Below are 26,866 nucleotides of genomic sequence, written 5' to 3' on the forward strand. Positions count from 1 at the left end.
AGCCCTGAGAATGGGTATGAGACCCTCAGAATGCCTTCTGCCCTTGGGCTTCCTGTAACTCCAGCACTGTATGTACACCCTGTGGTTCTTCACCTTGCCCTTGTACTACACCTGCGAAGGCGCTTAACTCATCCAGGGAGTTGTTACTGCTTTGTTTAAGCCAGGGAATCCACCACTGCAGCCTGCCGCCTGCTCGCCCACCCCCTTATTTCGTCACTGGCCCTTCAGCATTGCAGGGCAGGGGTGGGTCACCGTGACCAGACCGGTCATAGATTGGTTTGGTTTGGTTTGGTTTCTGGCCCCAGAACCTGTGTTGTCATCCCGAGGTGAACCCGTGTCTCCCGCGCTGTCTCTGCAGGCACGCAGCCCGGTACCAGCTGCAGTCTGGGCGGGCCCATGCCCCTTCTCCCGAACAGAAGCGACCTGTCTGGGGTGGATATCACCATGTTGAACATGCTCAACCGGAGGGACAGCAGCACCAGCACCGCCAGCTCCGCCTACCTGAGCAGCCGCCGCTCCTCTGGCATCTCGCCCTGCTTCTCCAGCCGCCGCTCCAGCGAGGCGTCCCAGGCCGAGGGGCGACCCCAGAACGTGAGCGCGGCCGACTCTTACGACCCTATCTCCACCGACGCCTCTCGCAGGTCCAGCGAGGCCAGCCAGGGCGACGGTCTGCCCAGCCTGCTCAGCCTCACTCCCGCCCAGCAGTACCGCCTGAAAGCCAAGTACGCTGCCGCCACGGGCGGCCCCCCGCCCACGCCGCTGCCCAACATGGAGAGGATGAGCCTCAAGACCCGGATGGCCCTGCTGGGAGACGGCAGGGAGCCGGCGGGGACCCTGCCTCCCGTGCATCCTCCTCGGAGATGCAGCGACGGCGGGGCCCACGGTTACGGTCGGCGCCCACTGCTGCCCCAGGATGCACTGGGCAACGGCGTGAGAAGAGCCAGCGACCCGGTGAGGACGGTTTCGGAGAGCCTCTCTCTGCCCCGGGTACAGCGGTTCAACAGCCTTAACAGCTTCAACCCTCCGGTGTTGCCTCCATCCCTGGAAAAGCGCAACCTCGTGCTTCAGAACTACACGCGGCCCGATGGTGGCCAGGCCCGCCACTTCCACTCCTCTCCCTGTCCCCCGAGCATCACTGAGAATGTCACCCTGGAGTCCCTGACCATGGACGCCGACGTGAGCCTGAACGATGAGGACCTCCTGCCCGATGACGTGGTGCAGTATTTAAATTCCCAGAACCCAGCCGGGTATGAGCAGCACTTCCCAGGCACCTTCTCTGATGACAGCAAAGTGCCCCACGGCTTGGGGAGTGTACCCGGGGACTTTGACCCACTGGGACTGCCTGACAGCCACGCCAGCCACACCGGCAGCCAGCAGTACCGCAACCTGGAGCAGCCCTGCCCCGATGCCAGTAAATCCGACCTGCCCATTCAGTGGAACGAAGTCAGCTCCGGCAGCGCCGACCTGTCCTCCTCCAAGCTGAAATGCGGCCCGCGGTCCGTGGGGCAGCAGGCGCGGGCCTTCGGGTCGCACAGCCACACGGGTGTTCACCCGCAGAGTCCCTTGAGGAGCGGGGCTGGCCCAGCTGGTGGGTATCCGACACTTGGGGAGCATGCCAGCTCCTTCGGGGGCCTGGAACACTTAGTGAGCCACGGTGGCGGAGCTGGCACCAACGGGAATCCCTTCCACGAACCACCCTGTAAGGCCCAGCAGTATGGGAACTGCCTCAGCAGGCAGCCCGGTGCCCCCAGCTTACTCGATGGGGCCTGTGGCCCTGGGATCCAGGCAGCAAAGCTGAAAAACATCACCATGCAAGGGAGCGGGAGCCATCTGGATTTTGGCCTGTCGGTGGCGCCGAATGAGTCAACTGGCAGCACGGTGAATGGCATGCCCACCCCAGACCCCACGGGGCAGGGGTACCTGGCTCAGCAGCTCCTCGGTGACAGCACACACCCGCAGGGGGCAGGCCGCTCTGGGCAGAACCTGCTGGGGCAGGCTAGTGCTACCTCACACATCTATCAAGGGTCGGAGAGCAGCCTGCCCGGGCCTCCCAGCATCAGCGTGCAGCCGCCAAGTGTGGCAGCTGTCAGGGGCTACCAGCCATGTGCTGGCTACGGGGGTGGCCGGCGCCAGGCTGGGCCGAGGGGTGGTTTCGCTCTGCAGCCAGGACAGTTCAGTGACCCGAGTCAGACCTGCAGGGTGAATGGCATCAAGATGGAGATGCCAGGACAGCCCCATCAGCTCTGTTCGAATGTGCAGAGTTACTCTGGTCAGTTCTATGACCACACCGTTGGCTTCGGTCAGCAAGACGTGAAAACTGGTTCCTTCTCCATGTCAGAAGCCAACTGCCTGCTCCAGGGGGCCGGCGCCGAAAACTCTGAATTACTCTCCCCAGGTGCTAACCAGGTGACAAGCACAGTTGACAGCCTCGACAGCCATGACCTGGAAGGGGTGCAGATTGATTTCGACGCTATCATAGACGACGGGGACCACGCCAGCCTGATGTCGGGAGCCCTGAGCCCCAGCATCGTTCAGAACCTTTCTCATAGCTCCTCGCGACTCACCACGCCGCGGGCTGCCCTCCCGTTCCCGCCTCTGTCTTTGAGCACCACCAACATGGCAATCGGGGACATGAGCTCTCTGCTGACCTCCCTCGCGGAAGAAAGCAAATTCCTTGCGGTTATGCAGTAAGCATTAGGGGAAAAAAACAACTGCCAAGAGACCTGAAACTTTAGGAGTTTAAAAGATTAAATTGACCCATTTTTGTTTGGCTGAGTTTTTTTAGTTCTGTATGTATTTTAGCGATCTCATCTCACCTAACTGGGATGTGTTTCAAGTATATTCCTTTTATGGAAAAGGACTCTGAAAAGCCCTAAAGTATTCTAGGGAGAAACTGTCTTCCATTTCAGTTTTGAATCAGTATTGTTACACTCAAAACATCCTCTTTAAAAAAAGAAAAGAAAACTATCAGCCTGTTCCTCCCTCCCCCGTCTTTTTTTTTAGTAAACCGGTGTAAATGGTGATGCGCGCATTCTTTTCTTTTCAGAGAGGGTAAGTGAAAGGATTTGACGTGTCTCTCCGTTATTCCAAGGAACTAGGAAGCTGGTGTGCTTGTGACTAAGGGGTTACACGTCCAGCGTTTTTCCATTTTCCTTTACATATGCTCAATGTTTGTTTCTGTGTTTTCTTTTGTTTTTGAATTCCCACACTGGGCTCAGGAGTCGGAAGTTGGAGAGTGAGTTTGGGAATCTCTTGTGGGTGTACTGTAGCAGAGGTGACAGGCTTTTGAGAAGCTCCCAACCCCCGTTCAGTTTGGGGCATGCTTCAGACAGATACACACAAGTGGAAATTCAGGGCTCCTGTGCAGGGAATTGTTTGCCCACAGTTGGGGTTTAAACTTCTTCCTGTCCATACATGTGCTGGACAGGAAGGTGGGCACGTCTGTATGTCAGTTCTCAGTTATGGACCCTGCCTCCACTCTCTGTCTGTCCACGAGTGTTCAGCGCTATTCCACGGAGAGACAGGGAGGGGTGTTGGATGACGCCCAGACACACTATTACCTTCATCTGTTCCGGTAAGAAGGTAGATATGTTATAGATTAAAGCTATTGCATAGAATTTGGGAAATATTTGTGGGTTGGCATATTTGTTGATTAATTCCATCACTCGCCCCATTTTCATAGATAACAGAATAACTGAGAATTGATTATATCTAGTTTTGAGTATATAGGTACTTAATCCCACAGCTGGCTATGTTATCAACAATATATCAATTCCACTGTAGCAAAAGAGTATTTCTATTCTAAGTGCCCTATTTTAGGGGACTCATGAAATTTGTTTGTAAAAGAAAAGCTCACAGACCAAGATATTTGGAATAAATCGCTTCAAACATTTTCAGTATTTAAAAACACTAAGGGCACAGTTTCATAGCTGTGTGGATACATTCTTAACACTCTATTACATTATGCACCCATTTAAGAAGTTAAGTCTTCTATGCAGTTTGTCCTTAATGTGGACTTAAGCTAAACTTTCAGATGAAAAGGTTTAAAGACTTAAAAAGTGCAGCTACTCCCCATGTGTACAGTTGCTACACATAAAAGACATACCATGTGTGCATAGGGTATGTGGACTACCCAGCGTTTTACTTTTAAAAAATATGTAAACTAGTAAAATACAACATCAGCACCTCAGTCGACATGCTGTATTCTGTCCCATTGATCTTGGAGTTCAGTTCAGTTCAGTTCAGTCGCTCAGTCGTGATTTATCCAAAGTGATTCATGAGTCCATTATGTGTTTTTTCCCCTTTCTGCCATTTAAATTAGTAGTAGACAAAAATCAAGTAAAAGTGTGAGATAATAGAATATTAGGACCAGCTCATTTTTCTCAAGTTTATGTTCTCTTATTTGGACCAAGAATCTCACGTGGGGTAAAATTCCCCTCTGAATTTTAGACTTTTGGGACTTCAGCTGAGACAGTTGGGTTTGCTTTCAACTAGATGAAAGCAGAGGGGTATTGAGGTCCTCCTGCTGTTCCCCATGTGCAGCACCTTCTTTTAAATCAAAGGAAGCATCCACTTTGGAACAGAGCCCCAAATCAAAAGACAAGTAGTGATCTAAGCTAGCAGAGTTGAGTCTCTATCACTCTTCAGTGGAAAAATCGAGGCCTTTTCTGTATTCTTTAAATGGGTCATGATCTGGTCACAAAATTGGCAGTCCAGTTCCCTGAATCTCGTATCTAGGTGAACTCAAAGTCCCAAGGTCCTGGTCTGAGCTTGCCTGCTCTTGTGGCTTAACCCCATTCCTGTCTTCCTCCTCCTGCACTTCCCCACTAGAGTCCTTGGATGTGCCCTGCATTTCTCAGTTACCATATTTCCCAAATCACCTTTGCTGTGCGTGGAAGGATGGATGGAGACTGAGATGAGCATGGTTGTCACCTTGAGCCCTTGTTTTTTCCTTTGCTTTCTGGCAGTTCTCCTGGTTGTCCCCTATCTTTTTCTTGCCATACTTTGTTTCCCTTGTTCTGGCCTTCAGATTTGCAGAAGACTCACTCACCTTTCAGCTCAGTATTTGGTTTCTCTCAGTATAAAAATCTCAGAAGAACGGAGGAGAGGGGAGGTGGGAGAGGAAAGTGTCCTTTTGAATGTGATGGACTGTTGCGATAGTCAGTGAAGAAGATCTTTTGGGGCCACTTCCAAGTGTTCTGTCTGGTTGTGGATTTCTGTACACTTAGAATCTCCTGTGATGGGACCCATCCCCAGTCTCCAGTCTTCCCTCCTCTTCTCTTGTCCCTGGCACTTGGGGAGATAACACCAACTCACTAGGGTCATAGCCGGCTTTTTAATGCAGGCTCATGCATGGTACTTTTGTTTAGCACCTGTGATAAACGTGTCTTTCCTTGTCAATCCATTTTATTTTTTTCTCTAAAGAACTGATCAGACCGCCCCTGCTCTTCACACATTGGCTCACACTCTTGAGCCACAGAGTTTTGATTCTTGTGATGTATGTGCCTTATTTTATGTTAATGTTGTCGGAGCGAGGGACCAGTTGGTGTTGCCCAATCAGGGCTTGAGGCTGTGTGCTTGCCACCGGCCAAGAGGACCCGATTGTAGCAGAGTCTGAGCTGTCTTGTAACCTGACTTCCCATGTTGTTTTGAATGCACAGGAGGATGTTCTCTTCTGACAAGTTACTGTTGTGTATCCTGCAAACGTGTAAGATAAAATACCAGTTCATTGTTTTCACCTTTTTTAGATTTTTTAAAAAATAAAATGTGTAACCCTTTTTTTAAAAGAAACGTGTAAATACATTTAAGTATTGTAGGCATAGTGTTTGGACGTGGCCGGCCCCGGGCCTTCCTCGGATCAGCCTGCAGCCTGTGCGATGCCCCCCACGCCCACCTCAAGCCCGGGGCTGCAGCCCCCCCAACAGATGGACTCTACTTCCGCTTTCACAACCACTTAGTCTTTTTATAACAAAGAAAAGGAACAATGTTTCTTACAATGTCAATAAAAAACTCTTTGTACTGAAATGTTTCCTAGGCGATTTATTTAATTCATAGTTGAATGGAAAAGGGGCTCTCTTTGGGAAAATCCAGAACCTGCATTTACTCAGACCACCCCCCTGACTTACACACACACACACACAAGCTTAGTCTGAGACCCAGACTCTTCATCCCTAAGATGGAGAATGAGGCAATACACTCTCCGAGTGGTGTGTGAGGAGGGGTACCTGGGAGGCATGCCAGTTGTAATGTGGGCATTTTTCTTAATTTTTTGTCTTGGCCAAACTCTTAAGAGGAAGGACATGAACAGGTTTAATGTCTCACAACTCGTCCCTCTTTTATATATCATCCTGTTATTCGGAGATACCCTAACACACCTTAGCAGAAAATCTGACATGGTAGAAGCTTACTTTAATGTGGCTTTCAATAACTGATACCAGGTAAAAATGGAAGCTATTTCTCTCATTTGTCTTTTCGCCAGATCATTATAAAAGACTTCAGGAGGGTCTCTTCCTCTCAGTAGCATCAGGTATCTTTTGAACTACCAGGCGAAAGCACTGGTTGTTGCTGGGAAGGACAGGTGATCCTGGTTGTCAATATCCTAGGGCTACAAGGATGGGTCAACCTTCATGCACATGTGCACAGATGCACAAACACACACACACACACTCGCAGCACCTGTCCCAGGGAACCGCTTGTCTCATGGGTGGTGAATATATCGCTCCCTGACATCTAGCAGCGATTTTCCAGTCATAAGGATGCTTCAGTCTTTCCTCATTCACAAAGGAGAATTTCCTCTCATAAATTCAAAATTCTTTGCTTTCATAACTAGATCCTTCACAGAAAGTGTCCAAATGTGTCCAGAAAAAAATGGGAAAAACAGGAACTTATGCCCTTTAGGTGTAAATTGTCTTCTCACAAAGATGCATGCCAGGTAGTAAGTCAAAATTAAATAAGAGAAATGGGGCTAACAAAAAGGAAAAGTTGGAAATGAGATATTCCCAGAAATGAGATATTCCCATAAATGAGGCGCATGACAAACTCGTGTAAGTTCGTGTGAACAGGATGCAGGTACCACTGACAACTTTGTTTAAAAGACTCCTCCTGTCAAGGAGACGTGAAGGAGGCAGTTTGAGGTAAAATAGCAGAGCTGCAATCCATTTGGTATTTCATAAAGATTTATATTAAGTAAGTTTGGTTCAAAGATGTTATGTATTATCCAGATAAGACTATGACAGGAGAATGCTAGTATAAGATGGAAAATTTAACCAAGTGCCAAAACGTCTTATTCATCCCTTTTTCCTCCATGACTTTCTCTATTTTCTTGGCAGTTTTTCCCCTTTGGTTGGTAAAAAAAAAAATTTCAACTGAGTAAGTTTGAAAATCAAATTTACTTTATTAAACTGTTCATGAATGGAGCAGCGTTTCATCTAGGAAGCAGAGAGAGACTCCAAGGTTTTGTGCAAAATGGAAGGCTTTTATGGAGAAAAGAGTGGGACAGGAAAGTCATTCATAAGAGAAAAATGAAAGTTCATTGGAGGAAAGTGAGAGTTTGGGTAATGAAGGCTCCTCATTGGCTGAGCTGTATTTCCATCAGCTGGGTTTGTTGATGGGCAGGAAGAAAATCTGCCTTCTTTCTATTGTTGTAGTAAGGTGGTTGTACCTCCTGTCTGGAAGTACAAGGTAGTCTCTTCCTGTTGGGATCTGTGAGTGACGTTTTCACATTTGGAGTAATTGACAAGAAGTGGTAGCCTTCTCTATTCCAGTTTTTGTTGGGGTTTCCTTTTTATTTTCACAGGCCTTACTTTATAGTATATTTACTATTCCAAAAACAATCTGAGCTCATATCTCCTTTAATGTTAGCTTCCCTGGTGGCTCAGATGGTAAAGCGTCTGCCTGCAATGCAGGAGACCCGGGTTCGATTCCTAGGTCGGGAAGATCCCCTGGAGAAGGAAATGGCAATCCATTCCAGCACTCTTGCCTGGAAAATCCCATGGACGGAGAAGCCTGATAGGCTACAGTCCATGGGATCGCAAGGAGTCGGACACGACTGAGCAACACACTTTCACTTTCCTTAAATTTTAATTTTGCCAACCTACACCTAGTTTATGCCTTCTCCACCTAGTTATCCAAACTCCTTACTATTTCTAGAATAGTAAGAGAATCTAGAATAGAATCTGGTTTTAGGCTTCTTTTTTCTTTCCATACATTTTTTTACCCATACTCACCCAGCAGAGGTATGGGATCTTGGGTTTTACACATTTTCTGACCTGTCTCTGAATCTTCTGCTGCCCCTCTTGCTGCATCCAACCTTGCTCAAGGCCCAGTGGTAGGTTAGGATGGTCTCTGCCCTCATAAAACGGCCTATAGGTTATCTGGGGGTGTAAGACAAGAGTTATATTAATTCAATAGCACTGCCTGTATGTCTAATATCCATTCAGAGTCCTTGATAGGAACTAGAGATGGAAAGATGTCTAAAGCTGTGGGTCCATAGGCTTGTATACCAGTGGGAGGGACAGACGCGTAACCACAGAATACAACAGTGAGCTGTAACAGAAGACATTCAAGGGCAGGTTCAGTTTGGGGCATTATCCAAATGAGGTCCTTATAGCAGGGCTTCTCAACCTTGATATTATTGACATGGGGCCAGATGTTCTTTATAGTGGGGGTCTATCTCATGTACTGTAGGATATTTAGTGACTAGTTGCCAGTACTACCCCACAAGTTGTAACAGTCAAAAATGTGTCTGGACATACCTACATGTCCCTTAGACATAAAATTGTTCCATATTGAGATGCTCCAGTTTAAGTAGTGAAAATACAAAGAGAGACATACTGTAGACAGGTGCCCAGAAGAAGGATTCAAGTGTAGACTTGGACTTGGGAGTCTGGCACACAGATGACAGAAGCAGCAAAGAGTAAAGCACCAGAAACAGGCACAGGCATAGCTTGAGAGGAAGACTACGAAATGGACCCCAGGGAACACTGGCCCCATGAACCAAGAGACGGAGGGCTCAGGTGAGCAGGCTGAATAGAGAAGGAGAGGCAGGAGAGACTGCCTGCTCTCGAAACAGGGAGATGCTTTCCGGGAGGCCAAGATTGTAGAGGGCTATGTGTAGGCCTGGGAAAACATGAGCTGAAAAATACCCATTATAAGAGTCAGGAGACCCCAGAGATTGTGGGGGAGCATTTATCACTGCGGTGGTGAGAATAGACATGGGTTCGTGATAGTTAAGAAACCAATGACGCATAACGCGAAGGGGAATGTGGTGACTTCTTTCGAGTAGCCTGTGCTATGTCATCATCCCAGATGCCATCAGAGTGAGAACACACATGGTTCCATGTTCTCACGAAGAAAAAGCAAGCAGTGAAGCTAGGGCACGATGCTTCCTATCCACTAAGAGACATGTTCCAGTCCGAGGTGTTACGGTCACCTCAGAGAAATACATTATTTCCAAGGGAAAGAGGCTGGAGAGGTAGAAAATTGTATTTTCTTGTGGTGGCTGTCCTTACTTGCTTCCATTTTTTCCTTCTTTCTTCTTTCCCATCTTCTCTTCCTTCCTTTAATAATAGAGGCTTGACCATGTTAATCATCCAATAAGAAAGAGGCAGAGGAGAGGAGGTGCTTGATGTTACAGTGGTCAGAACACCACCTGGACCACAGGATGGATGGATGACTCTCCTGAGAAATGAGGGGTGGAGGGAAGGATGGGGGCAGGTGTAGACAGATGCAAGGAATAGATATGGGAGATGGAGGGGCTGAGGGAACTCAACAGTGACTTAGACCTGTGAAGACACAGAGTGGTCGGGCTTGTGTCAGGAAGGCCAGTGACCTTGAACTAGGCTTTCAGAATGCATGGAGGGTGAGGGGAGTGGAAGTCAGGGGGAAGAGCATGAAGCCATGTGAGCTTCCCAAGTTCATCCCCGCTGCTCCAGCTCCACGGGATCCAGATTGGATTGATCATGAGTAAGACAAGATTATTGTGACTAGGGGGGGAAAGTAAGATAATACCTTTTGGCAGTGATGGTGGGAGGCATGTGGAAGGGAAGGGAGTGGAGGCAGTGTGCCCTTGAACCCACACAAGGACGGCCCAGAGCTGCTGCGTCTTAGGGAAGCAGAAGAAGGGGCAAGAGGGGGGCCCCCACAATTTCCTTCCCATCCCTCGGGAGGTGGGGTCCAGCCCAGCCCTTCAAAGGCAGAGCAAGCTCCAGGGACTAGGGATGCTGGGGTGGGGGGAGGGGGTGGGGCAGGCACTGGTACCTACGGTACTCTCCATCACTGCTTCTTCACCGAGCAAGCCAGAAACTTTATGTGGAATTTCTAGTCAATGGTGCATAGAGGTTTTATGTTGTATTTTTTTTTTTAATTACAGGACTATTTTAATAAAGCAGCTGTGCTTCCTAGCTCTTACCTCCACTTCCCACCTGCCATAGCTCTGCAAGGCTCAGCTCACACCTCACCTCTTGATTCTAATTTCCCTTCTGCTAGAGCCTTTCAAAGCCAGGGCTCCATGAGAGGTGTGAGGTGGCCTGGCAAGCAGGCAGGCCGAGCTGGAGGGAGCACCGGCAGCCCTGGAGAGCCAGCCAGCCTTGCCCCGGGCTGGCCTCTTGGGAGAGAAGCCTGCTGCTGCCCTGGTCTGCAACCACCATCGGGCGGGGGCAGGAAGCGGGGTGGATCGGCTCTGCCCTCTTCCTGAGCTGCTTCTTTGGGATCGGCCTTCTTACTCAAGCTCTAGCTGAAGAAAGATTCCTCAGCTACTCCAGCTAGAAGCAGCTAAAACCCCCAGGTCGTCCCCACTCTTTATAAGAGCTATAGAGTTAACACGAGATCTTCTGACGCTGGTGGTAAAGAGGCATCACAGCCTCTCCACCCCTGAACCATCTGAACCACATTCACATCTGAACCATCCCCCCCCGTCCACCCCCCCCAACAAACATGCATTTGGTAGTATTTTTGACCCAGTGCATCACTCCTGGTGTTCTGCTAATTCCCTAGGTACCAGTTGGAGGGTTTATGTAACAGCCATTTAGATTCTCTGAAATCAGGGGGAAGGTAGACTGGAGAGGATCCCACAGACTGCCCTTTCTTTGCTGGGCCTGCCTGAGTCCCTCTGCTCCTGCAAGGACCCCTCAGGAGATGGGAAGGGACGGCTCGCCCCTGCAAGAAACCCCTCGGGACTCCAGATCAGTGATCTTGCCCCGCAGCTGTGACGCCTCCAGCACTCAGAAATTCTCCAGCCGATGTGATCCTCGCTTGGCAGTTGGACTGTAGCTCCTCCCAGCTGGCAGGCGCAGGCCTGCAGCCTTCAGGGCTTATGAGGGCCAAATGCAATGCGGAGGTGTGATTCACCGAGTTCCCAGAGGGAAGGGACGCGGCCAGCTGGCAGAGGATTACTGAACAGCCAGGCCAAGGAATTCCATCGCTGTTTGGATGGAGACAAGCAACTAGCTACCTCACTTCTCCTCCTCCCCCGCTGAGGCATGGAGATGAAGGCCGGCCAGGACGTGGGGGGCAGAGGGAAGGAACCAGACGGCTTGACTGACTACCAAGATAAGGCTCTGTGGCTGCATCCCCAGGGAGTCAAGGCAAGAGATTTCTGCCTTTTCATTTGAAGATGATTCTGGCGCCCACTAAAGTTTCCCCAAAACACACCTAGATGCATTGCCCAAAGGTGATTTTTTAATAAGCATCAAACTTGTTAGGTAAGAAATGGAATACTGGGTAACAAACAAACAAGCCCAGTGTATACTCAAATCAAGGGTTGTCTAGTCTCCTGAATAGGCGATTTCTCCCCCTGCACCTTAGCTATCCCAGGCTCTCTGGGTGTCTGTTGTTTCAGTTTAGTTGCTCAGTCGTGTATGACTCTTTCTCAACCCCATGGACTATAGCCTTCCAGGCTCCTCTGTCCATGGGATTGTCCAGGCAAGAATACTGGAGTGGGTTGCCATTTCCTTCACCAGAGGATCTTCCCGACCCAGAGACCAAACCTTTTGTCTCCTGCATTGGCAGGCAGATTTTTACCCTTGAGTCACCAGGAAAGCCTTCTGTGGGTGTCTACCAGTTACAAATCCATTGCACAGCCATTCTCAGCCCAACTTAAGAAGCTGGCTGCTCCATGAACCCAGGCCTCCCGGCACCTCCCATTTGATCTACATCCTTCCACAGATGGAGTCATGAACCATTGCCATAAGGACTTCCCCAGAAGTTCATGCGAAGAAAAACCCCAAAGACCCCAGCTAAGCTCCCTCCACCTAAAGCTTAGATGCCTGCATCCTTTGAATTGAGGTAACAGGTGCCTGGGTAATCCTTTTTCACCCGTCTCTGCCCTACCCGCAGGGCAAGCAAACAACACTCTCTGAGTTCCAAGGCCACTGGGAGAAGAACAGAATGTCCTACTGACTTTGAAGACAGGAGATCAGGGAACAGCCTTTCCTCGGGTTGCTTTGACCCGGGCTGTCTTCACTCTCTGTGCAGTTTTAGACAATTTAGTATCTACTCTCCACTGTTTCGACTGAAAGGCCGACAGCTTCCAACACGGCGGCCTTCCAGCTTGTTGGAAAGGTGTTTTGAGGCGCTCCTAAATCAAATGGGCTTAACATTCAGCCAAAAGGAAAGTTTTCGAAAATAAGCGGATTTCAATCCATCCTTGCTGGTCTTGTGCAGTCGGATTCCAGCTTCATTCAGACACAGGGTTTCCCCTTTGAGGAAGAAGTATGAAGAGGGTGCTGGGAACGGGGCGGGGCTGTGGTGGGAGAGGTTGACTCCAGCCCCAGCTGGCGTCTTGCTAGTGAGTTCTGGCCCCTCCCCCGGGTCGTGATGTTAGCGCAAAACCCACGAGTGAAGACATAATCTTCCATAAGACTGCCACCTCTCACAACTTCAGAAGGCAGCAGTCAGTTCAAGGGGGTATCGGGTCATCACCAGCACTTTTGAATGACTAGCTACAAGTTCAGGGGTTCCCGCAGCCTCTCAGGTTGATAATTCTCTAGAATGACTCACAACTCAAGAAAGTGCTAAACTTCTGTTTGTAGTTGTATTATGAAGGATGCAAGTCAGGACTAGCTTGAGGACTGTGAGGGTATCCTGAACACAGAGCTTCCATGCTCCCTATGTGTGGAGTCAGGCCCTGTCACCTTCTGGACACATCCATGTGGCCACCATCAGGAAGTTCCACTGAGCCTTGGTGCAGAGGTTTTATCAGGGTTTCGTCACATAGGCATAATTGATAAAGTCACTGTGATTCAGCACAATCTCCAGTGCCATCTACTCCCCAGAAGTCAGGCTAGTTCAAAGTCTTCCCCTCTAATCTCATGGGTGGTTCCTCTGGTGACCAGCTCCCAGCCCTAAAGTTATTTTAGGGCCACGAAGAATCACCTCAACAACATAAACTCAGGTGTGACCCCAGGGGCCCCTGAATAACAAAAACATTGCTATCACTGGGGAATTCCAAGGACTTAAATCTCCCCCGAATCTTCATTTGGGCTTCCCTTGTGGCTCAGACAGTAAAGAATTTGCCTGCAATGCAGGAGACCCAGGTTCGATCCCGGTTGGGAAGATACCCTGGAGAAGGGAATGGCTACCCACTCCAGTATTCTTGCCTGGAGAATCAGCATGGACATAGGAGCCTGGCAGGCTATGGTCCATGGGGTCATAACAGAGAGCTTCTCCTTGGAAAACCCAGGAGCAAAGAAAGCTATGAGGTCCCAACTCAACTGAGAAGAGGTGCCCCCCTCAGCTGGCATGGGGACATAGTGCCAATACCTCCTCACTAGTGAGATGTGAGTCTCTGAGCATCAGTGGTCTTATCTACAGATGTGGCTTAGTTATGTGTGTCTACCCCAGAGCTGTATTTATGTCTGCCTCAGAGTTGTCCTGAAGGGGGCTTCATATGGTGGATAGAACATGCTTGGCATATGCAGGAGCCAGTGAGCATTCAATGGACATGTTTATCTTTGTGGTTATTTTTTCTTCACTCGAGCAATAACTCCACATGATTGGAGTGCATAAAAAGGAAATCTGTGATATACAGGAAGATGAAGGCCCCCCAAAGCCAGAGGTCTTAAGTGCTTACTCACCAACCAGCCTGCCTGCTTGTTAACTCTTGATTCATAAAGCAGACAGACATGAACACCTCAGGGTTTTCAGAGGTGAGAATTGAACACTAAAAAGATGTTTCCATTCAGACCAACCTCACAGGAATCAAGTCCAAAGAAGCAAATACTGAAGCTGATATTTTACCTGAACGTCCAAGGTATAGTAGGTTCCTGACCATCTCTGCTTTCCAGCACAGCAGGGCAACAGGAGCCGTGCCTCCTTATCCAGCAGTGAGATCAGAGCTCAGAGACAGTCCCCATGGAGCCTCTCCAGACACTGCTCCAACTGCATCCTGACCTGCTTCTCTGCAGTAGTTTTGAAAGCAGAGGATCATGTCTTCACACTTATTTTATCACTCTTTGTTCTTTGGATGCTTCGAGTATTTAGAAATTAAGATAAACTACCTTCTATAGAATTCAAGAATATGACCCAGTGGTCAGTCTGGAGATTAGAAACATATCCTGGTTCTGTAAAGACAGTCACTTTGGATATTTTCATGGGTCTACTCCCAGTCTTTTGGGTGATGCATTGGTTTCCAATAACATTTGTTTGCTTTTTATAAAATGAAGAGATATGCTGTGTGAAAAATAGAAAAAAATTAGAAGGAAAAAAACAGTCAGCTGTCATTCAACCACCCAGAAATAACTGCTATTAACTTTTTGTGATATAGTTCTGGTTCCTCCTTATACAGGTAATATTTCACTATGAACATTTTCCCATGTCATTAAAAATTCTATTAAAATATGTGGATGTGGGCCAGGGAATGGAAAGACAGGTGATAGGGGGCGGGGTCAGCAGATGGGACTAATGCTTCCATGCTGAGGCTTCCCTACTGCTTAACTGCAGGCTAGCCACATCCTTTCTTTCTTGGCGCTTGTGTATCTGTAAGTAGATTTTTGCACTCAGCGTAAGATACAGAAGAGGCAGACAAAAAGCTGCTATGTCCATGCCTCTTCACTCATTCAGATCCTATAGCACACAAGGGTTAGAAAATGCTCACTGAATTTCCCGTGTACTAATCTTTCAGAACCTCCAGCAGGCCGTGGGTGCATGCGCGAAACCACGGTGCAAAGCCTGATTGGCTGTGCAGGTGTTGGCTGCAGAAGCATCAGCAGGAAAAGCTAGGGACGCGCTGATGGCAAAGGACCACGTCACCTCAGCAGCTGGAAGCAGTCACCTACAGCTTCGCCCATGCTGCCTGACCTCTGCTCACTGTCACACGCACCATCCTACATGGGCTTCCAAAGGTTCTGGCGGGGCAGGGATCTGTACCCCTGGGTGTGGCAGTGGTGGAGGGAAGCGGATGTGAGGACCCAGCGGCCAGGGTTCCCAGGAAGAGCAGACTGCTGGAGGGTCCCAAGGGACAGCGTGTTGGATGCTCCTGAACCCTCCACGCTGCCTTCTGGCTGGAGTTTTAAGCCTTACTGCAGAGAACCAAAGGGGCTGATGAGACCCAGGGGAGGGATGCCTGGGTCGCAGCATATCTCTTCATTTTATAAAAAGGATAAAAGGTTTCCTGGGCTTCCGGGGACTGTGTGGAACTTGGGTACATGATGAGGGGCTTTTCTGACGGAGACACTTTTAACAGGATCTGCAGATAGTTTCTCCAGAGAGTTGCTCATCCACGTCTCACTCACATTCCAGCCTCGTCCCGTGCTTCCCTGGGCGTTTCAGTGTTGCCTCCCCCCACCTCATCCCTCATCCCTGTCCCCTCCCTGACCTGCCCATCGCATTCTTTACCTGGAATCGTGCGCAGTGTCGTGTGTTAACCAACAACTGCCTCAAGGTGGCCCTCGGGCCCACATGCTAACCCTCAGGAGCTGTTGGTTCATTGCCAAGCTTGGGTTCACTGCACTCTGCCCTGGGCATCAGAACAGACAAGCAGAGGCCTGGGGACTTCCAGAACTAGCCATCCAGAGAGTCAAGGCCAGTGTTTCCTGAGTACTTACTACTACCGATGTGTCCAAAAGAGAGCAAAAGATCACCCCTATCTTATGGACCTCATGGTCCAGAAGGAAGGAAAGAAAAGCATGTGATCCTTCCAGGAGGGGATGACACGTATTGTAAAACCAGAGGCCTGGGGGTGCTGAGGAGTGACACCCCTTTCCCAGTCAAAGGGCTCAGGGTCTCAGGGAGAGCTTCTGGGGGAAACTGGGTGCTCAAGGGCCCGGAACAAGTGAAGCTCAAGGATAAAGGGTTTCATGGGCTTCAGGGGACTGTGAGGAGGCCTGGAAAGGGTGCCTGAGGTGTGTAAGGTGGGGAGGGCTGTGGTTTCCTCCCCCCTCCCAATCACAGCAGTGGTTGGGGGTCAGGTGGTCTGGGATGACCTGATCCATCCAGACTGCGGGCTCCAGGAATCAGTGGGGTCCAGCCTATTCAGAGAGAGGCTCCACCCCTAACCTTGGGGGCCTGCAGAGCATTTCTCCTTATGGCAGCAGCATCACCAGCGCCATCTGTATCTCTGTCCTTCATGTGGGAAATGTCAGGGAAGGGGTTTCCTTTCTCCCGAAGATCAACTTGGGGTGGTGGGACCCAGGGGCTGCAGCAAGGCCACCAGTGTCCCAAAACCCTTGGTTACAACATGCTGGGGCCTCCGGTAGGTCAGTCGCGTATCGGGTGACAGGGACCAACCCCAGTGGCCGTGCTGATGACAGGGGATCCATGATGAGAATGTGTTCTCAGGAAGACTGGTCCTAAGAGCCTGAGTGTTGCTAAAAAGGATGTGAACTCTCTCTCTCCATCTTCATTTTCTGCTTTTCTGTTTTAAAAGAACTTTTATTAGAATATAGATGATTTACAATGTTGCAATAGTTTCTGCTGTAAATGAATCAGTTATACATATATCCACTCTTTTTTAGTTTTTTTTTTCCCATGTAGGTCATTGCAGAGTATTGAGTAGAGTTCCCTATGCTAAGCAGTGTGTCCTTATTAGTTATCTAATTCAAATATAATAGTGTATATATGTTAATACCAATCTCCTAATTTAGCCTTCGCTCCCCATTCCCCACTTTCCCTGGTAACCATAATTTGTTTTGTTTTGTTTTTTACATCTGTGACTTTATTTCTGCCTTGTAAATTGATTTGTACCATTTTCATGCCTGTTTTCCAGCAGACTGGCTCTGATGATGGCTAGGAGAAGACCATGGCTCACGGCATCCAGGTTCTTAGTTCAAAGCTCCTGTCACCTGAAATGACTCATTTGCTCTCACTCACAGTTCAGACACTCCTGAGGAGGGTCTAGGAACTACTCAGCCAGGTGAGAAGCTGTGTTTGTCTTCGCCGAGGATGGAATCATTGAATGAGAACTATTGGAAACATTCCCTGTGCACAGGTTGGGTGGGGAGGGGCTGCAAACTGGTCTCTCTCATTTCTCTGGAAACGAGAACCCAACTCCTTCCATCTGTTCCTGATGGGATGTCTACGGGACTTGCTTCATGGGTGGGGACAGGGTATTGCCATGAAGGGGATCTTATCTGACATTTCTTAATATGTTTTCATCCTTCAGTCCTCCGGAGTTTTAATGCCTCCAATAGCAGGACTCTAAGTTATAGTGTTTATTTAGAAACCTCACAAAAAGCTGCATTTCTTTGCGTTTCTGGAGTTCCTGGGTAGGGGCATCCAGCAAAGCTGACGGATAACTACTACATTCACAGACTGTATGACAAACCCAACACTTTTAAAAAAGAATTTCGAATCCTCACAATAACCCTATTATTCTCTCCACCACTTTAAAAAACAAAGAAAGGAGGAGAGGTGAAGTTCCCATTCAGTCAGCAAGTGCAGATCGGGCATTTCAAGCCTCATCTCCATGCTTCCAGTGGGGGAATCCAGACGAGTGACAGTGGCAGGGAGTGTATTTCAAGCCTCATCTCCGTGCTTCCAGTGGGGGAATCCAGACGAGTGACAGTGGCAGGGCGTGTGTCAGTTCACTTGGCGGCCGGGATTGGTGGTCCCCACTGCCTATGTTAGCTTGGGAACTTTGGCATGTGGACATCACCGTGCCTTAGTGTCCTCACCCTTGAAACAAGAAGGTACAGGACTGAGCTCCCTGAGTCAGTGAGAAGCAGGTGAGCCAAGTCCTCCAGGATGCTGGCGGCACCAGGCAAGCTGTGTGTGTTAATATTCCAGGTGTCAGGGAAAGGTTCCAAGGATACAAGTGAAGGTTGGGATGGGCAGGTGTCCTTTCAGAAGATGAAGAGGTGGTGGAGGAAGTTATAGGAATCAATGTGAGATGGGTAGTGGACCCCATGGGTGGGGCAGCCAACAGACAAGTCTGGCCAGAAATTCGGGTGGGTGAAGGGGACTGATAAGAGCAAAGCCTCAGGGCCAAGATACTGGATGAAAGAACATGGGCTTGGTCCTGAGGATCAGAACTGAAGGGAGGTAGCAGATAAGCTCGGAGGTGTGCTTGCAGGAGACCATACAGAAAAAGAGGGAGGAGACAGAGGAAGTCGGTGGTACTCACTCTAGAAGTCATCAATTTGGGAATGAGGAAGCCCCACATACAAGGAGAACAGGCTGGCCTTAGGGAGCTTAGGGACAGTGACAAGGTGTATTGCACCACAATGGCAAGAGAAAAATTCCTGATCCTCTGCTGCTATCTCTAGCTCCCCATGTCCATGAGAGAAAAGAAGGTGAGAACACTCAGTCATCAGTTGTTGTTCAGCCACTAAGTTGCATCTGACTCTTTGTGACCCCATGGACTGCAGCACATGCCAGGCTTCCCTGTCCTTCCCTATCTACCAGAATTTGCTCAGTGATGCTATCTAACATCTCATCCTCTGCCACCCTCCTCCTTTTGCCTTCAATCTTTCCCAGCATCAAGGTCTTTTCCAATGAATCGCCTCTTTGCAAAAGCTGGCCAAAAGTTCAGCCTCAGCATCAGTCCTTCCAATGAATATTCAGGGTTGATTTCCTTTAGGACTGATTGGTTTGATCTCCTTGCAGTCCAAGGGACTCTCAAGAGGGTCAGTCTGTGTCTTCAGTTCAGTTCAGTGCAGTCGCTCAGTCGTGTCTGACTCTTTGTGACCTCATGAATTACAGCATGCCAGGCCTCCCTGTCCATCACCAACTCCCGGAGTTCACCCAAACTCATGTCCATCGAGTCGGTGATGCCATCCAGCCATCACATCCTCTGTCGTCCCCTTCTCCTCCTGCCCTCAATCCCTCCCAGCATCAGAGTCTTTTCCAAAGAGTCAACTCTTCGCATGAGGTGGCCAAAGTATTGGAGTTTCAGCTCCAGCATCATTCCTTCCAAAGAGCACCCAGGACTGATCTCCTTTAGAATGGATTAGTTGGATCTCCTTGCAGTCCAAGGGACTCTCAAGAGTCTTCTCAGACACAAATTCTAAAATTTGACCACCACTTTTCTCCCTCTCTGTGCCCTCTCTTCACCACATATTCGGAGACCCCCGCCTCCAACCTCCCCACTGGGCACAGCCAACCTGAAGGGCATTATATCGTGGCTTCTCAGGGAGCAAAGCGGGAATGTCTCAGTCCTTCCATCCCGTGCTGCTACTGCCACCCCGTGGTGGAATCAAGAATTACACCCGTTTTTCCTCCCCACTTGGGAGCCATCAAGCCTACCTCCACAACTGACCTCTGAGCTAATCGGGAAACAATAAGCGGGCCCAACACACAGGAAATGTTTCCCTCTTAGAAAGTACAATGTAAGGATTGAATATTAGGTGAAAATATCTTTGGAAATGGGGGTCTTTGTTCAAATGTGTTTGGGATTCTCAATTTTATAATCAATATGAAACTGATTTAGTATAAAGCAGATCACCAGCAAGGACCTACTGTATAGCACAGGGAACTGTGTTCAGTATTTCATACTAACTTCCAAGGGAAAAGAATCAGAAAATGAGAATATACATATCTGAATCACTTTGCTATACAACGGAAACTAACACCACATTGTAAATCAGCTATACTTCAATTAAAAAAAATAATAAGTGAAAATAACAGATTTAGAGAGAATTCTCTCTTGCTGCTTCCATGGCTCCCTTACATCACAACCAAAGACACTGTGTTTGGTTTTTGTTAAATATAGGAGGAGGGCTGCCTGGACTGCTTGGATGGAGAAGTGGAGGTGACGTGGCAATAGCACCCCGCTGCTGACCCCACCTGCGCACAATCTGAAGAGACCATCCAGTCACGTGAGCCAGGACGAATCTCAGCCTCTCTGTGGATCTGTTTGCCCATGTCCCTGGAGGGATCAAATCCAGCATTTCTCAGAATGTCCTCATCCATTTATGGTTTCCTTGTTTTTAGAGCTGTGGCTTCGTTTTTGGAAGGCATAAACATGATGCCCTCTGTAAAACTGGGTGTGAGCAGGTTTGTGGGGAGCTATAAGTTACAGCAAGGTGGGGATGGACTTTGGAACAACAGCTACAAGTTTGAATTGCACCCATGGAGAGCAGGGGACTCTGTGTGAGTTATTTAACCTCCAGTGAGCCTCTGTTTCCACATCTGTAAAATGGGGATGCTTGTTATCTAGCAGATGATTTGTAAGGATTGAACAAAATGTGTTTTCTCTCTAGTTCACTCACCCCAACCCTTTTAACAAGGTCTTCTTTGCTTCCAGCACTGTTTAAACTGTGATCCCTATATTCATGTCCAGGTAATTTTTTCTATCATGGATGTAAATGAAATCTGTACACCAGATGGCAACTCTGCCCTTCAAAAGGCAAGAACAGGTGCAGGTCATGGTGGGGACCACAGGTTATGGGTACCACCACATGTGCCCTAGAGGAAGCCCATGGATGAGGAAATTAAAGGATTTGAAGAGCAGAAAGCAAGAGAGAATAAGGCTAGTGTACAAGGCTCCCTACCTGTTCTTACAGAGTTAGGTACTCAATGAGGGTGAAGGCAGGGCTCACGCATCTGCCAGTTCCCTGGGCTGCCTCCCCAGGGACAACAGAGCAAGAGAGAGGGTTACAGACTCAGAGAGAAGGAGAGCCTCTTGAATTAAGCCTGAATGTGCAGAGTGAGCTGGATCCCCTGGTGAGGTGGAGCAAGGACCAGAGAGAGGAGATGAGAGCAGGCAGAACAAGGTCACAGGCGGTGTGGGTGAGAGAGACACAGGGCGTCAGGGAAGGGAGTCCATGGTGGGGATGGCTGAGGATGGTGAGCTCTGCTGAGGCCATGCTGAGGGCCAAGGAGCATCCTGAGCAAACGCCCAAGAGGTCAGGGAGTCGGAGCTCCTGTGAGTGGGCATATCATCTCCGATGACCTTGGTTCATGTCTCAAAACAGAAACGACTTACCTGTAGATAACAAACATAATAGACTGTCCCCAGACAGGCCCCAGGGCTTTTAGAACAACGTTCAGCCACCCCTCGCCAGTCGATGGTTAACCGTCTACGAGTCTCTGACTTTATATCCTTCTCAGAGTCCTCTGAGCAGCCAAGGAAACATTTTCCTGCCACTGAGAATGGACTAGACTGAAGCTGTCATGGGCTTTTTGTCACTAAGCTCAGTTTTATCACTCGGGAAATTCTGACAAGAGAGGCGGCGAAGGTCACAACTTAGAATCCGCGAAACAGAGACCTTTTACTTGCAGGGGAGGGCGGGTGCTTAGCTCAGCTTTGAGGTGCTGAAGAAGGGAGCCCGGTGAGAAACGGCGGTCACACATCGCCCCCTGGTGTCCGCGATGCTTATTGCAGGTAGTCTGTCTCCAAAGGCCGGGAAGGGAAGGGCTACAGAACAGCCAGGCTTCATCTAACCTAACCAAATTCCTTCTTCGCAGGTCTTCTGGTTTCTTGCAGGTCTTGCCAGCAGTCAATGAGGAGAATCGATTTCAGTCTTTCTCATCTTATTTGCACACTTGTTGGCCGCATCACCCCAAAGAGATTTAAAAAAACAAAACAAACCACAGAATAACTGTAGAAGTCTGGTCTCCTCACCAACACCCTTTGGACTGCAGACCAGGTGGTCTGTGTAATGGTTAAAAAGCATAGGCTTTACAGACAGATTGGGATTCGAATCTAGCGGTGCTGACACAGGCTGGGACCTGGGATCCTTTCCTGAAGAGCTTGCACCTGAACAAACATCTATCTGCTTGAGCAACAGAATACAAAGAAACTATAAGGGACTAAAAATAACTGGAGGGAGAAGGCGATGGCACCCCACTCCAGTACTCTTGCCTGGAAAATCCCATGGATGGAGGAGCCTGGTAGGCTGCAGTCCCTGGGGTCTCGAAGTGTTCGACATGACTGAGTGACTTCACTTTCACTTTTTACTTTCATGCATTGGAGAAGGAAATGGCAACCCACTCCAGTGTTCTTGCCTGGAGAATCCCAGGGATCGGGGAGCCTGGTGGGCTGCCGTCTATGGGGTCGCACAGAGTCAGACACGACTGAGGCGACTTAGCAGCAGCAGCAGCAGCATGCACAATTGGGGGCAAATTATGAACAAGATACAAAAAGACCGAAACCTAACTGCTACTTCTAAGGTTCAGGAGCAAAAGCAGGATACTGTGCAAGATCCCCAAACACCAAGGAGGTGGGCAGATCACCCAAGTCAGCCCTCCAGCCTCACCCACCATCAGCCCCATCCTCACCCTGTTTAAAGGATCAGCTCAACCCCACCCCCACCCCTGGCCTCAGGGAGCAACAGGGACACGTGTTTCTTGTTTTTGCTCCCTCATGCTGCAACACGAGTCCCAGTAAAGCCTTACCTGAATCTCTCATCTGGCCTGTTATCAATTTCTGTGGATTAAAAAGTCCAAGAACCCATGTGGGTAACTCTGCCATGGAGTAGCTGCGTGACCCAGAGAGTCACACAGTTCTTATAGCAAGTTCCTTTAGCTTCACTATTTCTTTTCATTCAGTCCACTAAGGCCTGTACTCCATGTACCACGGTGCTAGGAACTGAGAGTTATGAAAGAAACAGAGCCAGGGGCTGGTGTAGCATGTAGCCAACAGGAGGCCCCCACAGGCTCTGGGCAGGCTGGTCTTGGGGCCCCATCATCTGAGGACTGGAGATAGTGATGCCTGTCTCATTAAATGAGATAACATGGGAAGCATTTAGCGTGGTGTCTAGCACACAAGAAGCAATAAGGGGTAGTTATTAGGGTTCCAAAGGGACAGCATCAGCTGGGGACAGCGGTAGGTGTGGGGACAAGAGGGAAGTGTTATTGCCTAGACTGTCCAATAGAAATAGACCGCAAACCACAAGTGTAGTTTCAAATTTTCTAGTAGCTGACTGAAAAAAGTTTTTAAAAAACTAAAATTGTTTTTTTATCATAATTTTATTTAACCTTATTTATCCAAAATTGTCAGTTCAATGTGTGATCAATATAGAAAATTATTACTAAAGTCTTTTACATTTTTCTGTTTGTATCAAGTCTCTCTTGAGTTCCATATTGATTTAAACTCAGATCACTGGATTCAGAGTCCAGAGTGCTGATCAATACAGCATGGGTTTCCCTGATGGCTCAGATGGTAAAAAAAAAAAAAAAAAAAAAAATCTGCCTATAATGTGGAAGACCCAGATTTGGTCCCTGGGTTGGGAAGATCCCCTGGAGAAGGGAAGGGCTACCCACTCCAGTAGTCTCACCTAGAGAATTCCATGCACAGAGAAGCCTTGAAGGCTACAGTCCATGGGGTTACAAAGAGTCAGATACAACTGAGCGACTAGACAACAATAACAACAACAAATCAAGTCTATGCTATATTTGCAGCACACCTCAATTTGGACCAGTAACATTTCACAGGCTTCATGGCTGCCATGGTAGACAGCATGCAGGAGAGGTGCAGAAAGGGACAAGACACGGACTTAAACCCTGTCTCCGGTTGAGCTGGAGGCACCTCCTCTGTCAGCCTCTGCTTGTTTGGCTCCAAGAGACGGGAAATCAATGCTTACCAAAGGGTACCTCAAAGATCATTTGCATCAGAATCTTCTGAGTTGTTTCTTGAACAGAAAACCAAATTCCTGGGTCCTGTCTCATCCAAATTGCTGACCACTAGGAATCTACTTTTTTGATTGGCGCCCCCCCCTCCCCGCCCCCGCCTCAGGTGATTTGGGATCCAGACTCCTTTTCAGTGCCTAGAATGCATTGTTTTGGAGTCAAAGACGCTCTGGCTTCCTGTTCTCATGTGTCTCCTTTTGGATTACAGGTCTGGAACAAGGTGGATGTGGTCATTACAGTTCAGAGTTTGGGAGGTGTTTATGACTTATTTGGGGCTTCCCTGGTGGCTCAGTGGTAAGAATCTGCCTGACAATGCTGGAGATGCAGATGATGTGGGTTCGATCCCTGGGTCAGGAAATCCCCTGGAGAAGGAAATGGCAACCCACTCCAGAATTCTTGACTGGGAAATCCCATGAACAGAGGAGCCTGGCGGGCTGCAGTCCATGGGGTGGCAAAGAGTCAGACACGACTGAGCGATTAAACAGCAACAAATGATTTGTTTGCCTGTATCACCATTCCTTCTTGGAGTCCCTTCACTTGAAATTTAAACTTGGCCATATTTGGTCACCTCCTCCAACGTCAAACATTCTCTTTGACCTGTGGGCTTGGTAGAGGCATGCAGAGTGAATTTCCCATAGGACCTGAACAGGTAGTGCTCACCTCCAGTGAAACACAGCCGTGTCCACAAACATCCCCATCCTATACTCCAGAATGTTCTGTCACCATGCTCTGACTCCCTGACCCAGAGGAGCCAGAGGTAGGAATTTCCAGGTATTTAGTCCTTTCTCTGATTTCTCTTTCTGCTTTATGGAGCAGAGCCGAGCACAGAAGCTGTGCATGGAGCCAGAAGGACAAGAGATAGGATGGTGCTATGAAGGCAAAACTAATATAAATCAAGGCCTACCTGCCTGCTAAGTCGCTTCAGTCATGTCTGATTCTTTGCAACCTTATGGAAGGGGGTTGCAAGCCCACCAGGCTTCTCTGTCCATGGAATTCTCCAGGGAAAAATATTGGAGTGGGTTGCCATGCCCTCCTCTAGAGGATCTTCCTGACCCAGGGATTGAACCTGCGTCTCTTACATCTCCTACATTGGCAGACAGGTTTCTTCCCACTAGCACCAACTGGGAAGCCCAGAAATCAAGGCATTTCATAATTAAAATAGTAGCTCCATATTCAGGGAGTCCTGTGTCTTTGATATTATATGTTAAGATATTTGCTGTGCAAAAGACTGCAAGTGCACTATCTCAGTTTATGTCTTCCAGTACACTGAGAGATAGCTACTAGATTCCATTTTACATATGAACAGAGTGAGCCACAGAGAGTTTTAGTAATTTGCTCAAGATCACACAGCATGTAATTACTGGAAATAGTGTCAGAGCCCACAAAAACAGGAGAGGAAAGAGTCATGAAACTGGGGTCCTATTCTACCTTCTTTGAAATCACTAACCTTGTGGCTTAATGTAAATCTTTTACTTTTTCTGAACTTCAGTTTCTTTCCATGAAAATGTGATAGTCGAGCTAGGTGGACTTGATTATCTCTTTTCCGAATATTCATTTACCCACTTGTCTTAGGCAAGTTTCCCAGAAAACAGAGTCCAAAACCCTGAGCTTTTCATAACAAATGATTACTAGGTAGGATTTCCATGATGGCTCAGATGGTAAAGAATCAATCTGCAATACAGGAGACCCGACTTCAATCCATGGGTCAGGAAGGTGCCCTGGAGAAGGGAATGGCTATCCACTCCAGTATTCTTGCCTGGAGAATTCCATGGCCAGAGGAGCCTGGGGTCACAAAGAGTTGGACACAATTGAGTGACTAACACTTCACTTCACATTTACTAGGAAGTGCTCTTGAACAAAATCTGTAAAGAATGAAAGAATCAGAATTGGGCAGAGGAAGAGGCGGAACTGCAACAGTTTCAGTGGGGGCCTCCTGCAGGCTCTGGAACAGGGACAGCCCTCGAGAAGTGACCTGATTGAGGCATGGGAGTCGGGTCTTATGTCCCCAGTAGAACCAGTCATCAGATGCAGGCTGCCCCCAAGAAAAGACATAACCTTGGGAGAAGAGATTTCCTTTGGCTGAGGGAAATTCAGGAAAGGGATTCTTTGATGAGCCATCACTACCTACCCAACACTGCCAGTGGCTGCAGCAATGGCTGCCGACAACTGGAAAGCAGATCTGAGCGGCACACCGTGGTGTCTCCCGTTGTCTTTCTCTCATGCCTTTCAGATGCGTTTACTTCATCTAGTGAGGTCAGCCTCATGCGGGAACAGATGCTTCAGGACTGGGCTTGGTCCCCTTTCCTGTGTAAACTTATAGAGGAGTAAAGTCAGGGGAAGGAACTCTGTCCCACACCCCAACAGTCTGCAGCTGCAAGGTGTACTCTCTACCTCCTCTACCGCCTGTTCTGGATGCCCCTCACCCCTGGCCAGCATCTCGGTCTGGTGGCTTACTGGTCAGTGACTCAGACTCCTATATCTGAGGGATCTGAGCCCTTAGGACCGTGACATTCTCCAGCTAAAGCTGCTTATCTATTTCTTGTCAAATTTGGGCTGAGAGTAATGAGAGATGGCACACTGGGTCACTTGGGGCCAAATCTCTTCCTTGCCCTCATTGTGTAGCACCAAGAATACTTCCCCCTGAAGATCGAGTTCAATGAAACCTGGAACTCTGGTGATTCCTTTATGGATTGATGGATTTCTAACATAAGGAGTTTAAAGTTATCAGACTTCAGGTATAACTCAAATTTAAATGGGATCCTTCCAATGTTCCTCATGATTCTTTTCTGGGAATCAGGATTTCTACTTATTGTAGAGCCAAGAGTTTCAGAGATGGAAAGCAAAGTTTCCGCAAGTGGATCTT

General features: G+C 48.5%; 1 protein-coding gene and 2 long non-coding RNA genes across 3 annotated transcripts in view; 2 read left to right on the forward strand and 1 right to left on the reverse strand.

Moving 5' to 3' along the window:
- The window catches only part of GLI3 (GLI family zinc finger 3), a 312,480-nt gene extending 306,456 nt beyond the window's left edge, over nt 1–6,024 (forward strand). Inside the window, exon 15 of the mRNA XM_069588234.1 lies at nt 359–6,024. Coding sequence (XP_069444335.1) covers nt 359–2,691 — 2,333 coding nt within the window. The 3' untranslated portion in view covers nt 2,692–6,024. The remainder of the gene's footprint in view (nt 1–358) is intronic.
- Nucleotides 6,025–12,708: 6,684 nt separating this feature from the next.
- Nucleotides 12,709–23,434, forward strand: LOC138439434 (uncharacterized). Its single transcript, XR_011256729.1, has 4 exons — nt 12,709–15,338; nt 17,204–17,347; nt 20,144–20,713; nt 21,841–23,434. It is a non-coding gene; the product is annotated as an uncharacterized lncRNA (long non-coding RNA).
- LOC138439435 (uncharacterized) lies at nt 21,620–22,998 on the reverse strand. Its single transcript, XR_011256730.1, has 2 exons — nt 22,771–22,998; nt 21,620–21,917 (listed from the first exon to the last, which is right to left on the reverse strand). It is a non-coding gene; the product is annotated as an uncharacterized lncRNA (long non-coding RNA).
- Nucleotides 23,435–26,866: the final 3,432 nt, after the last annotated feature.

Source organism: Ovis canadensis, chromosome 4 (assembly GCF_042477335.2).
Source record: "Ovis canadensis isolate MfBH-ARS-UI-01 breed Bighorn chromosome 4, ARS-UI_OviCan_v2, whole genome shotgun sequence".
Taxonomy (NCBI): Eukaryota; Metazoa; Chordata; class Mammalia; order Artiodactyla; family Bovidae; genus Ovis; species Ovis canadensis.